Here is a 17,698-nt window from a genome sequence, read left to right on the forward strand (position 1 = left end):
TGCTACACTAAGGTTGGGAGGTTTTACACACCAAGCCAGCGTGATTTCCCACAATGACTGGAGGATATTGTTAATTATTAATGAATAAAAATAAATAGAAAACTATCGCTTTAAAAGCACTATGAAGTCGATTGAAACCAGTGTAAAATTAATTTGATTGAATAACTTTGTTCTGTGTTAGGATTGATTTACTTGAACAAGTAAAATAAAAGCAGACTGAACATTAAATATAATGTTTTAATGTACAACAAAGAACATTCTATTCATTCCTGCATGTTCATTTGATGTTCTCCAGTCCCTGGGGAAAAAAAAACAAGAAAAAAAAAAATTACATTTCAGCCATTTCCTCTAATATCCGAGCAGTGCCATCACTCAAACATTTTATCCCCAGATGTTTTCAATTCCACTCATTCTTTACACATCTATGATGTAGAGTAAATTTTAACCATAACTCTACTGTGACCAATGAACCAGAACCAGCAGATAGTTTTAATAATAATAATGGCTTTGATTTGTTTGGCTCATTTAGATAATTTTCTTTCTCCCATGTTTATATTACTGTGTTCAACGTGCGTTAGTAATTGTCTTGCTATGGTTGTACATTTATAATGTTGCTGATTTAAGGTCCAAAAGTGGCTAATATTGGACACTTTGTTGAAACTGTCTTTAACAGGTCGCATCAGGGTTGGAGTCAATTACGTCTTCAATTATCCATGTTCAATTACAACTCAATTATGGTTACGATGACCTTCATTTTTTCCAATTACAATTATTTTTCCCTTGAAAGTCAATAATAATTACATCCTGAATTACTGAAGTTGAATTAAAATTTTCTTATGAATAAATTGATTGATTGAATCACGATTACTGAACCTTTAATAAATAAGCCCATAAAACGTAACCTTGCACGCCACAATATAGCAGAGAAGCTGATCTTCACCAAGAACTTTAATGCCCTTTGTGTTTTCATGAGACAACAGTTTTAATTGGACTATCTTACAGCAGCTCAGTCAGTTATAGGCCTGAACAATATTATTTAATATATGAGTGGGGTCAACTTAGACATTATTATTTTATATTGTTGGTAATGTCAGTGCTAAATAAATATTTTCACATTTTTAATTGAATTACTCTTTGAAGCATTAATATTCATGTTTACAATTGCAATGTTTTCATTTGAATGAAGTTAGCACACATTCAGAACCATAAATTAAATGGGGCGAATAATTTGCAAAATAATTTATTTCGGTGTTTCCCTTTTGGCAGTGGCTATCAATACGTAACATGCATCCAAATACCGGCATTCTACCTGTACCCAATGCCCCTCATTGGCCAGTTTAGGTCACGTGACCTAAACTGGCCAATGAGATCCTACGTACTTCGGTTTGTATTAATACATCAACTACGTTGCGGACTAACTAACCCTAACCTAGCTTAAGTTACGGACAAACTAACAATTAACCCACATTACGCACTAACTAACCCTAACCTAAATCTATGTTACGGACTAACTAACCCTAACCTAACTTATGTTACAGACTAACTAACCATAACCCTAAACTACGTTACGGACAAACGAACCCTAACCAACGTTACGAACTAAATACCCTAACCCAAATCTATGTTATGGAATAACGAACCCTAACTTATGTTACTGACTAACTAACCCTAAACTACATTACGAACTAACTAACCCTAACCTACGTTACGGACTAACTAACCCTAACCTACGTTACGGACTAACTAACCCTAACCTACGTTACGGACTAACTAACCCTAACCTACGTTACGGACTAACTAACCCTAACCTACGTTACGGACTAACTAACCCTAACCTACGTTACGGACTAACTAACCCTAACCTACGTTACGGACAAACAAACCCTAACCTACGTTCCGGACTAACTACCCATAACCGTAACCCTAAACTATGTTACAGACTAACCATAACCCTAATCTACGTTACGAACTAACTAACCGTAACCCTATCCTACATTACGGACTAACAAACCCTAACCTACGTTACGGACTAACTAACCCTAACCGTAACTCTAAAATACGTTACGGACAAACTAACCCTAACCACACGGAATGGTCACGTGACTTCCGGTAACGTCATCTTTCGTACGGATAGAATGCCGGAATATGTATACGTATTATGTACAAGGAGACACTTCCTTCACATTTCCTGTCTTGGTTTTCACATTGTCAGTTTCAGCCAAGAATTTTCATTGGATTTGTGTCTCACCCTGGAGTCAAAGTAGCGTCCTGTTCCTGACACCCTCCGGTCCCTTTCCATCAGATTCCACTGCCAGGGATACCGGGCCACCCGCTTCTCCTGTGTACACACACACACACACGCACACACACAGAGTTCTGGTTTACGCTACAGCTGGGCGATATGGACCAAAATTCATGTCAACATTTTTTCTCAAAATGGCGATATACAATATAAATCTTGATATGTTTAACTCAAAATTTGACCATGAAGACAATTCTGGGTTTAATTTGCTGATGCAAAATGCCACACAGATACATTTATCAACACAAACAGCTGCTAAATATGTGCTATTTTTGGCTTTTTCTAGGGACAGTACATGTGAGTAGTGTGGCTTGTTTAGGACGCACTGAGAAGCAGGGAAAACAACTACTAATACAGGATTTTTTAATCCAACATAAGCAATAAAATAAAAATATACCAATATAGGTGATATTGTCATTTTCTGTATCGCCAAAATAGAAATCACGATATATCTTGAATCTTGATATAATGCCCAGGCCAAGTTTACACGCACACACACACAGAGAGAAAGAGACCTTACCTTGCCACCGTTGGTGAACTTGTGTATCTGCATAGTAGCAATTCCAGGAATAATGAGACACACCGTCATGAGGCCAAAACTGGGAAGGATCTCATACCACATGGTGAGACCAGTTATCAGTCAAAGCACAACCATAAAACAAACAAAAAAGCCAAGAACGTCTTGTTTATTTGGCCCACACTCAGCCAAGATGTCGACCTCCGGCTAGGACACAGGAAGAGGAAGCCGCGACTTAGTGCGACACTTCAAAATAAAAGCACTACTATTATTACCTGATTTCTGACCAACATTTCCAAATGTTTACAGCCGTGCGTACAGCAACATGCCCTGCTTCACGATTAAATTACAGCCCTAAATTCTTTTCTAGAACTTTTTAATTTTCTCATATTCTGTTTTATTTTTTAAATTCATAAGACTATGATTAATCAGACTATTCAGAGGTGTAAAGAGTACTGATATATTCAACTCAAGCAGAAGTACTGTTGTTTAATTGAAATTGTACTCAAGTAGAAGTACAAGTAAGTCATACATAAAATTCTAAAGTGCAAGTAAAAAGTAGCTCAATTAAATATTACTCAAAATAAAAGTTACTCGTTACTTTCACCCCCCCACGTTTATTGTTGGTAATAACTAAATCTTGTCACGGTTCTTTTCCATACAGTAAACATTTCATGTCTAAACCTAAAAAGGAAGAGAGAAGATCGACCACAATTGGAACTTAATTTATTTTCAACAAAAGATCTATGACATAAAAAGGTTTGTTTAAATGAATTAAATTCAAAATAAAAAATGATCATGCACTAAGTATAGACATTCGTGAACTCTAAAACATGCCAAATGTGCCATATGGGTAACAACATAAGAGGTATAAACCATGTATATATATATATATATATATATATAATTTATTTTTTTTCACGCAAAATCTTTAGAACCCTATTTGTGATAGAATACTTGAAAGATATAGAAATATATCATAGGATTTATTTTATCTATATATTTTTTATTTTCATGTTTAATAGTGACATTAGTTCAAGCTACATACTCCGGTACAGTAGGTGGCGGTATGCACCTTTTTAAGTTATGTTTGTAACCCCCCCATTAAACTAAAAGAAGAAGACACTCTGGCTGTGGTGGTGAACTACATCCAACTCTCAAACCGTGAGAGGAAGTTGGTCAGTGAGTTGCTAACAGCGGCTGTAAATGGTTAATGAAAGTAAACCAGTGTTCTGAGCGGGATTCATTTAAGCTTCCAACTTCTGCAACATGAAGGGAGACAAAGAAAACACCAGACCCAAGGACAGACGAGTGGAGTTAAAATGTGAGGATGGAGAGAAGACGGAGAAGTCTGTGAAGGAAGCCATGACCAAGGTAAAGCTGGTTAGCTTCGGCTGCTAATGGCGCTGCTAACTGCTTTGTCAGATACAAGCTAAAGTTTATTACACCTGCGCTATGGGAAGTAATGAGTGGACACGATCAGTTGTTTGGATAGCAATGTTGTAGTTTACCTATAATTTACTCTATTTATCCTATATTTTATACTCTATTTTTAAGCTAAATATACTGAGAGAAAAGACAGTTTCTATAAGATTTATCTATTTTTTAAAGTGTGCAAGTAAGCTTTTACTAAGACGACAGAGACTTTGTTTATTCCAAAAGATTAAAATAATAATAAAATGGTAACAAGTAAATTAAAATCAGGGTTATAAAGTAGTTTATTTTGTAGGGCCATTGTTTACACAGTCTGACTACAATGGATTGAGCAACTATTCTTCTCTCATTAATTAATGGGTTTTGATGTCTTCATGTTTGGATTACAATAATATATGCTCAAAGATGATTTTGGATTTTTGACCAAATGATGTAAAAAAAAAAAAAAAAAGAATAGAAAAGAAAAGAACATACTACAGCTTTAAGGCTGCGCTATTTGAGCTCAAAACAAAATCCTGATTTTTTTTTCTTTTTTTTTTTTTAACTTTGAAAACTTTTTTTATTTTTTAAATTCGATTTAATTATTGCAAGTAGTTATTTATTATTATTTTTTAAATTTCCATCTTGGGAATAAAGTGCAACTGCAAAGCTTTAACAAATAATGTTAAATCCCCTGTTGGTTTGATTAAAAAAAAAAAAATAACAACCTTGCAATTACAAAAAAAGCTCACACAGAATTCACATTTAAAAAGATGTCGTAGCAGGGGTTTATCACGTCAAACATGTTTGAAACTTGTTTTTCTACAGTTTGTAGAGGGAGAGGGACTCTTGCCATAATTGCACATGATTAAACGGGCACATTGATTTTCCAATTTTGACGTTTTACAATACCCCTCAATAAATAAAATAATTTAGATTTTATATCATTTCATCGTGCAGCCTTACTTATTATGACCGCTCATTTACTCCTTTTATTGTCCTTAGGGTAAAACATGACCCACCACCATGTTTTGTTTACTAGTACACCTGAGGAGCAGTGGGCAGCCAAAGTGTAGCGCCTGGGGGGCAGTTAGCGTTAAGGGACTTGCTAAACATCCCCCAGTGATGGCCTGGGTGAGATTCGAACCAGTGACCCTCCGATTACAAGCCCACAAATAATTGTAATTGAAAAAATGCTGGTCACTGTAATGGTAATTGAAAACGTAATTGTTATTGAAAAATGAAATTGACCACAACCTTGGTTAAAAGTCCGAGATGTTAATTTTCAGTTGCTTCCCAAATATAACTTGTACACTAACAGATACCAAAGATAATGTATTTTAATTCACCTGTCAGTGGTCATGATGTCATAGAGGATTTCTTCTTTTTTCTTAAACTATTCAGTTTCAGTCAATCCACTGAAGTCACTTGGAACAGTTTTATAGTTCAATGATTTTCATTGTTGATCCATCTTCTGTTTCCAGATTGTGATCAGACGTTTACCACCCAGTCTGACTAAAGAGGACTTAGAGGAGCAGCTGCAGCCTCTGCCAGAGGTGGACTACTTGGAGTTTTTTGCCAATGACACCAGGTAACCCCCACTGCTACAGACAAACCTGTGTGTCTGTGTGACATGATGACCTCTAAGGGCTTAAGCCTGATATATGGTTCTGCGTAAAATCGCAGACATAGAAGCACGTAGCGCTCTACGTAGGTATAAACCCCCTCCTCGTAACCTGACGTGGGCCTCCCAAAAATCCTGACTACATGTTGAGACGCCGTGGAACATAAGCGCTGTGATTGGTTGACTCTAAACCTCAGCCCCAGTCACTGCTTTTTCCAGTCAACACCACCATGTTTCAACTTTTTGTGTAGCGATACAAGAATTGTTTCTACAGTGAATTTAGTCACGAGAGAACCGAGATGGACTAAAAGTGCCAGAGTTTTATTTCTTTTCATGCAGCACATGAAGCACTGCTAAACGAAGTCAATCACAGACAAAAGGTGTGTGTTTACTGTTATTATAGCTATTACTGCCTCGTCTACAGTGTGTGTGTGTGTGTGTGTGTGTTTTATTAACAATGACCGACATGCTGTGGAGGAGATAGAGGAGCAGGCATGACAGTATGATAAAAGTGATCTTTACAGCGCTGTCCCGCTCCAACTACCCGCTTCCCGGGGCCGTGGACCAGGTTACCTCGCTGCTCCCTCTCCGCCGTCGACAGTCCGCTCGATATACTTTGTTTACATGTTGCCTATGTTTATATTGAAAAATAAAGCGCACGTTTTGAAACCAATGTTTTAATGTTTGTGTCCAACAAAACACAAATGGTTAGGTGCAGTAGGTAAGTAATAATCCAGAAAAAAAATTACATTTTAAGATGCTTAAAAAATATAAAACATTGTTTTTTGTGACCGTAAGATAAACAAGGGATTTTTAATGCTCATTTGTAACAACACAATGGCGGTCAATCACATAGCGATTCGTTCCATTGACGCAGAACTACAGTTGGCCAACCTCTACATCACGTTGACGGCATAGGTCCTGGCGCAGCAGCATAAACCGGGCTTTAGTCTAACACCACTGTGTTTCCTTTCCCTGTCAGCTTGTACCCACACCTGTTTGCACGGGCCTACATCAACTTCAAAAACCAGGAGGACATCATGCTCTTCAGAGACAGATTTGATGGATATGTTTTCATTGATGGCAGAGGTAAAGACCGTCACCTTTAAGATCTTGTTGCGTTCTTGTTTTTTCCCCCTGATTCTTATGTATATAATGCACAAAACATCTGATGTTCAATATGTCCAATAAATAGTTTTAGTTTGTCCTTTTTTCCAAATGATCAACTAATGTTGTGAGGTATATATCCTAGTGCAATATAAAAATATCTACTACACGTAGCAACGCTGCTACTTTATGTACAGCAAAATAGCTGCAAGCTTGTCTCACAAATGGATGTGTAGAAACCTCTATCATACAGTATAATCTTTGATGGAGCTTGCGAGTAAAATTTACTACAGGTACTGTTTAAAATAATAGCAGTGGCCATTGTTGTTGGTTTTGTTGCCCCCTGGTGTTATTTCTACATACAGATTTACAAATCAGAACACATGTCAACAGTATATGTAGAAAAAGTCATGAACATTCCTTCATTGAAAAGATTGTTAAAGGAGAAGTACCATGTATTTTGGGATTTTTTGTTTTAAAAACTCACATAAACACTAATATTCTGTGTAATATTTTCTGCACTAGACTTTTACACTGTGGTGGAAGTGATCCATATCGTGATAAATTGTTGTAAATGCAAAGTTATAGAATATAAAGCCTTATGTATGTATTAAAAAACAATAAAAAAAAAATAGCCTTAGTCACAACTTTTGAAACAATATTTGGAAAAGGCTGCTGCAAAATCAGGCGTTTTAGGCTGTAATAAGAGTAAGAAATAATGATACTGAGAAATAGGAACATTTATAGAAACCATTTTTATATATATAATAAAATAACATACCACACAGCAATATGATCAACACTTCAATGATAAAGATGACAAGATAAATCTCCAGCAGAATCAAACCAAGATTAAAAATGTAATATAAAAAGTTTATATCTGGATTTAGCATTCATAGCTGATGTTATCGGTTAATATTTGTGAACAGGTCAGGAGTATCCTGCCATTGTGGAATTTGCCCCTTTTCAAAAGACTGCCAAGAGGAGGAGTAAGAAAAAGGATGCTAAAAGTGGAACCATCGATGACGGTAAGAATATCAGCCTCTCAGAAGAGTTTCTGCAGAAAAATAATAAATACAAATATATTAGATAATACAAAATTTGCTGAAAAAAGTGTGTGTTTATCACTGCTGTGAGTCAGTTTGGTTTGTTGTTTTCTTTTTCTTTTAGACCCAGATTACAAAAAGTTTCTTGAATATTATAACGGCGATGAAGAGAAGTTGACCTCAACTCCAGAGACTCTGCTTGAGGAGCTCGAGGCCAAGTCAAAAGAGCTCATTGGTGTGTTTTCCTTCAAACAAACACCATGCAGTTTTTGCAGGACTTTGTGGTGTGATTTAAAGTTATGGAGTGAGCTGATTTATGCTTCCTTTTATTCCTTCAAGCTAAAAGAACCACCCCTTTGCTGGACTTCTTGAAGAATAAGCAGGTAGATGTTTATTTATGTTTTAAGCATGTACACCGACCTCTGGAATCACAGTTCCTGTCTGATGATTTACAGAGAATCAGGGAAGAAAAGAAAGAGGAGAGACGACGCAGAGAGCTCGAGCGCAAGCGCCTGCGAGATGAGGAGCGTCGCAAATGGAGAGAGGATGAGAGGAGGAAACGGAAAGAAGCTGAGAAGACGAAAAAGCTAGAGAAAGACCAAGTGAAGGACGAGCCAAAAATCAAAGTGGGTGCCGCAGTATTAAACTGGGTCAATTAGATTTTTCAATTACAATTACGTCTTCAATTATTCATGTTCAATTACAACTCAATTATGATTATGATGACTGGCATTTTTTTTAACAGTTAAAATTATGATTATTATTTTCCACTGAAAGTCAATTACAATTAATCAATAACCCTATAAAATTGAACCTTCCTCTCGTGTTTTGACCAATGTCTTAAATCGGCTGTAAAATACACTGAAAAAACACTATCATCTAATTTGTTTTTCGTCTCTTGGTTACCTTCCTAATCAATGAAAATGTTTGTAGTCATATTCTTGGTTTGGGCGTCTGAGCCTTTTTTCTGTCAGCTCACCCCTAGATTTTGATTTATTTTTAAACGGTAAAATGATCCTAAAGAGAACTAACAGGTAAACTTGATATGACCATATTTTTATAATTGTTAGCGGTGCATGTGTAATACATAGAACTGTAACATTGTTCCACCGGTTTGCGTTTAATTAAATTATTAATGACAGATTATATAGAATTTCCATCCCAATTACAATTACGTAGTCAATTGTCTGAACAGTAACATATTTTTTCAAGTATGGTTATAATTACGTCATAATTGTAATTAAAGAGTAACTACACCCCAAACCCACTTTTTTCTACTGAATACAAATGTATTTGGGTATTAAGTAGTGCTGTATTTTAATTTTGCGTTTTTAGTTGTTAGAGTTACTGGCCACTAAGGGTTGAACGCCGGCTGATTCTTTAGATTCCCCTGCGTCATCAACTTTCACTGAATGGCCCCTCCCCTCCTATAAAAGAGAGGAGGGTTTCCTCCAATCACAGACCTCAGTGAGCATTGATTGGCAGTTGTAATGAAGAACTACTCTTTCCAGCGGTGAAGTTTTTGACCCTGTGCTTCTATAAAGAGCAGATTCTGCTCTCGTCAGAGGGTTTATCAAGCTATCTGTGTATTAACAGACACATCATGTGTGTATTCCTGCCTGTTTCTGCGTGTCCGTTTTTCTTTGTGTTTATAAGCGGCATTCCAGCCCCTGCTGGGTGCGTGTGCGTGCAGTATTTTGATCATTTCATTATTGTGTGCTGTGAGCGGGCGTGTCGGAGGTAACGTTCATAATTAAGGCAGTTTTTGAATTTCCGTCCTTGTAGTAGGTCAGCAAAAAGCAGGGGTTTAGTTACTCTTTAATTACCAATTACACAATTACAATTATAATTGACCCCATCCCTGGTATTAAGTCTCGTGTTTCATCTGTTTTTATCACCTTGCAGCTCTTGAAGAAGCCTGAAAGAGGAGATGAGGCTGATTCTGAGAAGCCCACAGAGAAACCTAAAAGACCAGAAAGGCCCAGCAAAGAGGAACGGCCCAGTTCTGAACACAAGAGACGAACACACATGGAAAACAAAGAGGAGCGAGGAAGAAGGTGAGACACTTCAGCCTCCGCCCTGTTTACCAGGGTTGGGGTCAATTACGTTTTTCATTTACAATTTTGTCTCCAATTATCGATGTTCAATTACAGCTCAATTACGATTACGATTATGTATCTTCTGAAAGTCAATTACAATTAGGCTACGTCCTTAATTAAAGCTGCACTATGTAGAATCTTGAGGCGCTCCACACCCCCCCCATCCCTCCTGAAAAATTCACCGGTCTTCTTGGGAATGCTTACGTACAACTTTTTGTGACTGTTTTCTTCATTGAGACTAGTAACAAATGTAGGGACTTTATCTTGTGTTATTAAAGAGTTTTCTGATGTTTTCAAGACATGAAAGCACTTATCACTCGCTGCTGTGAGGACAGTAATGGCACATTCACACCAAACGCGTCAAAAGAGTCAGGTGTACATTGACAATATATGGTGGACGCGCTTCTAGGAGCGTTGAGAGGTCTCGCTGTGCGTCCCGCGCCTCCTGTGTGGCGTGTTTTGAAGCTTTACGCGCGGTGGACGCTGCGCATTTTGAGATTTCAAGCTTTTTGATGTGTGTCCGGCGCCTCCAACGCGGCTGACGCTAGAGTTGGGATTGTTGAGCTTTTGGGGCATATCGCGGCACGTCGGCCAATCAGGAGCTTTCCCCAACCGTGACGAATTCAGAATAAAGAAAAAAAAAAACACTAACCGGAGACAAATGGACAGGCTTACGCCAAGCCACTCTCTCCATAATGTAGAGCCGATGAATGGGAGTTGGAGGCGGCGTCTGCGATGCGCGTCCAGAGCGTCTATGACGCTCAGTGACAAGCTATTTATTCCATCTGTTAACCCTCTCTCTCTGACTCGGGGCAGACAGCGCATGGACTGAAAGCGGATCACGCGCAGTCCGTGCTTTGGTAGAAAGAGCTCTGATTGGCTGAAGTCCAGCATCACGCTCTTGTATTTCTAAAGATCATTGACAGAGCCAGGAGAAGGACTAAATATTCCCTGTCCATTCAGAACACTTTGGATTACAATATGCATGGATTTTTGACCAAATAAAACCAAAAAAACCTTATATATTGTAGCTTTAATAAAGTTAAATTACAGCTAATTACATCTACACTTATAATTCCATAACACTTAAATCAGCTTTAAAATACAGGGAACATTTTTTTTTCTGTATTCCATTTAGTTTTTTGTTTTTTTTGTTTTTTTACATTGTTAGGCTTCCTTCTTTTTGGTGTGGGTCTCTGAGCCTTTTTTCTGTCAATATACCTCACGATTAATTTTTTAATGATAAAATGATTATTAAGAGAACTCACAGGTAAACTAGATATGGAACATATTTTATTGAATGTTAACTTTGTATGTGTTTAATTAATTTGTAAGTGACAGTTCTTTTTATAGAATTTTCATTTCCAACTACCGGCACAGTTATCTGAACTCAAATATGATTACAACAGCAACAAATTATTTCAATTACAATGATGTCGTAAATGTAATTAATTATTAATTATGTGACTACAATCGCAATTGACCCTGCCAGAAACCATAACTGAGACTCTCTTCTCCTCCCAGGGGAGATGAAGAGGGGTGGAAGGAGTTTAGGGTGCGCGACGCTGACAGAGAGAAGGAGCTACGACAGAGAGAGGAGCGTCTCAGACGTCGGGACGAGAACCGACGGAGGAAAAAAGAGCGCCAGGATAGAGAGAAGACCTTCAGGAAGCGTGAGCAGGAGGTGAAGAAGGAGAAATTCCCAGAGAAGAAGAAGAGTGAATCCACAGTGGACTTGTCTTGCTCAGAGCGACCAGAGAAACCGGCCAAAGACGACAAAAAGGAGGAGAGCGGGAAAAGGGAGCGGCTGCGAAACAAGGTACCATCAACCAGAGTCCTATGAATACTAGGCAATATAATATAATGAACCATTCAGTACGGCAGCCACGGTTCAATACTGACATGTAAACAGTGGCTGTTATGGTTTTGTGCATTGTATGTCTCTCTAAATTGGCTTTGATTGTGTGCCTGAGAGTTAGCGCTCAGGGATGAGGAAAACCCATCAAGTGAGTTAATAAGCCAATCACAACCAGTGGCCGTGGAACTGTTTCTGTTCCCACTCTTAAAGCCAAAATACGGTGCTTAAGGGCGCTTCCATCTTGCAAATTTGACATCATTTGGAGCCAGAGTCTGCGCAGTAGGGTCCGGTGGGAGGAGCCCTGGTATCACGCCCCGTCAATTTAGTGTACTGCCCTGATGAGTTACGCAGCCCAGCTACGCCAAGAATATAAGTAACTTTCCCGCTGGAAATTTTACCAATGGCTTGTTCAGATCATAGAGGTTAGTACAAAACCACAATGTATTTCAACTGAAATATCTAGTTATATGGCGTCTCGGCTTTACTTCACAACGTAACTGCTATTCATGAAGAGAGCTACGCAAGATCCGCAGCTGTCAATCATCGTCATATATGATGTAAAATCCCATTTTTAACCTCAAATAACTTATTTAAAACAAACTTCACAGAAAAATGAGCACTTGAACACAATTTAGGGCGATAATAACTAATGATCACAGCAGAGTTTAGGTTTGGAAAAAAATGATGTGACAAGTATTTTAACTTTACAGTTTGACCCACATCCTATCTGTTATCATTGAGGAGGAGGAGTTTTTGACCTATACAGCAGAAGTCAGCAGGGGGAGCTCCATTCGGATCCTTTCAATGCATGCGTGGAGACTACGTCATTTCCTTCACTCTCAATCTTTACGACAGAGCTCTTGGGACGTGATATTTAAATGTAAATCGACCATACGATGTTTGTTAAATATTTCAATTGTACACATGTAAATATGTGACTATTTTTGTGGTGAAGATACTGTATATATAAAAACTGATTAAAACACAATACACAACAATGAAAATCAAAAAACCAAGCACAAAATAAAATAAAAAGCAAAATAAATCTGAATTCACTCAAAACAATTAATAATTATAATTCTTTTTAAATAGCAGAGTTTCAACCTTTTAAATGGTACATAAACTGCCATTAAATAGGCCGACCGGATCTACATTTCAAGCATGCATTGAAAGGATCTGAAAAGACCAGGCCCGTGAAAGGATTGTGCACTGACAACGCTGACGACAATGTCTTTAGCTTTTAGCATGTTTAGCAGTCAGGAGCAGCTACGGCTTGAGGAAGCAGAGCGTCTTTAAAATCAACAGTGTGGGAACATTTTGACAAGGAAGAGAAAACGGTGAACAAAAAATATTATATTTAAATGAAAACACTTCCAACATGACTGAACATCTGCGGAGCCATTGCCCAGCGAAATAATTGTCAGAAGGGTGACCAACAGGTAACGCCATCAACCAAAAAGCAACAGTCCCTCCCAGTGCCTTCGTTCAGACATGCCCCACTTGTTTAGGGTGACACAAAAAAATAACAAAGGCAGTAGGTGTTCATCGCCAAGGATTTGCAGCCATTAATTTAAATGTTTAATTGAAATGGTCAATTTAATTACAGGTTTATTTCTTGAAAGTAGTGAATTTTTTGTTTATTTATTTTCTTATATGTTTTTATTCCAATTTTAACATTTTTATACATTCATCAATTAGGCCTGAAGCTACACCAGTCTTTGATAAGTATATTGGGTAACAGCCTCAATTACACACATCATATTACAGTGAAAAGCGAGTCGCAGACACAAACAGATTAGGTCGACTTTGGGAATCCTTGCAGAAGAGTTGAAGGTTATTTCCCTAGTTTGTATATGGACTGCCAGGGTTAATCACCTGTTTTTTGCAAGTGTTTTTTTTTTTTTATATGTATTTTATAAAGTTTGGTTTATTTTGTATCATATTATTACACCATACACAGGAATGTGTATGAATTTGGTTTTGCGTCAAAGTAAAATAAAAAAGTTTAAAATGAAAAAAAATGGCTATTTCTTAATTCCTTGCTGTTCTTTAACATTTACTTAAAACACTTTAACGCTCAGGGCTAAGGATTGACCGATATGGATTTTTTTAGAGCCGATACCGATTTTTTTTTTTCACATCAGCCTGAGCTGATGACTGATACGGACTGCCGATTTTCTTGAGCCCATATTTGGAGCCGATACTACTTTTGCTCCCTCAATTTACATCATAAAAATTACACAATGATGAAAACAAATGGTACAAGTCTCAATTTAAAAAAAAAAGGAACATTTATTGAAATTAACAAAGGTGAGGTAGAACGACACCAAGTAAAAAATATTCAACAAATAATAAAAACAGGTGATGAAGAACAAGAACAAGTTAAAAAAGAATGGAGTGAGATTAAATCGACCGGCCGATGACTTGGTCGATCACTACTCCGAACCATCAGAACCGAACCATAATTGAACCGTGACCAAAAAACTGATGTACGTATTGAACCGTGGGCTGACTATTGTTGTATCCCTAGTGAATAAATTAAGTTTGACTCCGTCTAGCACTTCTTAGCATAAACCTTTAATTGCATTAATGCTTTCAATGAGGGTATTAAAAAAATGAATGACTTGTATTGTTTTGTACCAGGACCGACCAGCAATCCAGCTGTACCAGCCTGGAGCCAGGAGCCGCAACCGAGCCGGAGGAGGTGGAGGAGAAGAAGAACCAATGGACAGAAAGCAGGACACAGAGGCAGTGAAAGGAGGCGACTGAGCAGCTTTCTGAGCAGGGCGTTTGTTATCGAAAGCGGAAACTGAAGCTGTGAGGCTCAGTGCAGAGAGGTGGTGTTTCAGGCCTGTGGGGAAGAGGAGCCATCGGAGTCACGTGGAAGGTGACCATCTTTAGTTTCATTCATAGGACCAATAACACCGACAACCTGACAGAGTTTGGCCTTGACCGTATAGATCAACGTTTCATTAAACTTTCTTAGACTTAAGATAACGAAGGTCTTTGGTGAAGAATGTGAGTGTGTTTCATTTCTCATTTCATGTTTGTTTTTCCAAAACAATGTTTATATTATTAACAAAAGGTGAGATGCACATCGCAATATTGAAAAATAAAATGTTGAGTAGGGTTGGGCACAAAGAACCGTTCCAAATAGGAATTGGTTCCTAACGTCTGGTTCCGGAAACTTTGCAAAGATGTTTGAATTTATTTGTTTTTTCGATTCCTAATTGCCCGCTCCAGTTTGTTTCCATGGCTTGCTCTGTTTGTTTACGCGGGGTTTGTATAAGGTGCGTTCAGAACACGACTGTCGCGACTGCAGTCCGTGTGTGTGTCTGCGGAGCCCCTGACCATATGCTGACAGGGGAGAGAGAAAGCGCTGATCACTTCTCCGGCTGTATCATAAACAGCGCCGCTTCTACGCTTTAAATGATCAACTTAGGGAGTTACTAAAGGATGAGTTCACCCAGAATGTAGGCTTATTATTATTCTGATTCTGATTATTCAAGAAGTTAACAGCTTTAATTTTGCCCCGCTAAATGAGGAAGTGTAGGACAGTCCTCTGCTACTGCCTTCTTTTTGTAGCGGGGGAGGGGCTGCTGCCTCGGAATTACAGAGTGACAGTCGGGGGAATTGTTGCTTATTTTTTTATTTCTTAACACCATACAACTATAACAATATTCACAATTCACACATTTACCCATTTATATAAAACATGAATGATTTGCAGTCATACAATTTACATATGTACATAGAGAAAAAATTACTTGGGCTACTTTTACTGTAATCAACAGATTTAAGGATTTAAAGTTCTTTTGTCTTATACTCCATATAAAGAGGCCTTTTATTAGTCTATTTTCTTTTTAAAGTGGTGCGATTTTTGTGGCTTTAGACTCCAATTACATTGATGTATGATATCTTCTTTACAATATAGACAAGTTCAAAATATAACTATTTTTTTTATAGTTTCTGTTTCGATTTGATCTGTCACATGGCTGATGCAGGGTATGTTTGTTTCACATCCACCTGGGCTGCAGCCCTTTGTTTTTTAGACTGCTGCCAACTTGTTTGTAGTGTTAATTCACCAAGTTTCACTTTTATAGTTACAGTTGAGACCTTTGTAATTGAATACCTTAGTTAGAGTACAGCAACCAAATTAAACTGTATCAACTAAGTGAAATAATAAAAATGGCCTGTATAAAGGATTTTTCAAATGAAAAAAATTCTCCTGTGAAATCTGTGACCTGTTGACCTACACGTGAATTTTGCCTGATATTATTTATAGTGTATTATGATATAATAATGTTTATTTTATATTTATAATAATTTATGGTGTATTATGCACTAAGCAGCTAAATAACAGGCCTCCCTGCTTCTTCACCTCAAAACAAAGACCTGGAAAAGAATTGGAGAAGCTTGGCATGGCCTGCATGTTTATGGAAGGCTTATTGAACCCTAACACACCCAAACAGAATCCTAATGAATTGAAATAATTGATGGTAAATCTTGAGCTTCACATCACCAAAGTTTATAATACAGTAAAGGACAATATTTGTAACTACTCTATCAAGTTCTTTCCTTTTCAGCTGCAAACATCTGCACTGAAAATAGCAATTGCCACATACATGACATCGTAAAGCCATTAATGCCAGAATTTGTGTTTTGAGATTTTTTTTCCGACCTAAATGATGAATCCCAATGTAATGTAAATCAGAATATTGTCCAGGGCTAACGCATTTTCCATCCGACAGTCGATTTACGTATTTTACCTGTATTCAGACAAAAATTTCTGCTGAGATATGCGTTTGTTTTTTTTTATTATCTTCAAATCTATTAAGCAGTTACCAAATGTTTCGTTTCGTAAAGCTGCAAGTAAGCAAGACAACATCTTAGTAATGTTCAAACTAGTTTATTTATTTTTATTCATTAGGGTCATCAGACGCCTGTAATGCCCGAACAGAGTCTCTGCAAGACAAAGTGGACTTAAAATGACATAATAGATATCTTGTACTGGAATTACGCCTAGTCAGAATGCACTTGTAGAAATCTCTAAATGGAGTTATGGATAGTCATAATTTAGTTTCAGATATCTATTATCAAGTTAGCGATATCTTTACATTAATTGTGGTTAGAGATTTCTCAAATTCGAGATATATTTAACTTTTCAGATATCTTGAATAAGAATTTGTAGAAGGCGAAGTGATATTGCAGATGTGTAATTGTTATGACAGGTAGGGGGAGGGCCTAACGGTGTGCAGGAGGCCAGAGCTAGCCTTTATTATATATCATCGGTTGACAATGGAGTGACCGGTGTCGCCAAAGAGAAGAGTCTGTCTGCTGCGGACGTTATACTGAAGTACCACTGACTGCGGTCCGCAGTTCGGGGCGGAGCTCAACGCTGCTCAACATCGGCATGTTATTGGCTTTCAGTCCACAGTTCGGGGCGGAGCTCAATGCGACATGTTGTGCTGTGATTCTCATACAGTTAAAAATAATCAACCTCAAAATAAGTAAATTGTGCCATATAAATAATTTTATGTTACATAATTCTATAGGCATATAAAATATATAGAGTTAGGGTTAGAGTAAGTCTGAACGCGATTGGTTTATTGAACGTTGGGCGCCGCCCCGGACTGCAGGCTGCCGTCAGGGGCCTCTCGTTATACTTGCTCCAGATCAGTGCATTATCGCCATATTGTGTTAGTGAAAATTAGCCGGGAGTCACACGCATG

At 37.7% G+C, this 17,698-nt stretch overlaps 2 protein-coding genes across 2 annotated transcripts; one reads left to right on the forward strand and one right to left on the reverse strand.

The window, feature by feature from the left end:
* Window positions 1-217: 217 nt before the first annotated feature.
* Window positions 218-3,053, reverse strand: ndufa1 (NADH:ubiquinone oxidoreductase subunit A1). The gene is made up of 3 exons (XM_028460482.1): window positions 2,823-3,053; window positions 2,249-2,338; window positions 218-298 (listed from the first exon to the last, which is right to left on the reverse strand). Exons 1-3 carry the CDS (start codon window positions 2,922-2,924, stop codon window positions 278-280), a joined length of 213 nt encoding a protein of 70 aa, XP_028316283.1. The 5' UTR covers window positions 2,925-3,053; the 3' UTR covers window positions 218-277.
* An 892-nt stretch (window positions 3,054-3,945) lies between these two features.
* Window positions 3,946-16,062, forward strand: upf3b (UPF3B regulator of nonsense mediated mRNA decay). Its single transcript, XM_028459587.1, has 10 exons — window positions 3,946-4,193; window positions 5,717-5,823; window positions 6,839-6,945; window positions 7,893-7,991; window positions 8,134-8,244; window positions 8,349-8,392; window positions 8,465-8,635; window positions 9,915-10,066; window positions 11,633-11,927; window positions 14,610-16,062. The coding sequence occupies exons 1-10, from the start codon at window positions 4,089-4,091 to the stop codon at window positions 14,733-14,735; spliced, it is 1,317 nt and encodes a 438-aa protein (XP_028315388.1). The 5' UTR covers window positions 3,946-4,088; the 3' UTR covers window positions 14,736-16,062.
* The last annotated feature ends 1,636 nt before the right edge of the window (window positions 16,063-17,698 follow it).

This window comes from Gouania willdenowi, chromosome 10, assembly GCF_900634775.1.
Source record: "Gouania willdenowi chromosome 10, fGouWil2.1, whole genome shotgun sequence".
NCBI lineage: Eukaryota > Metazoa > Chordata > Actinopteri > Blenniiformes > Gobiesocidae > Gouania > Gouania willdenowi.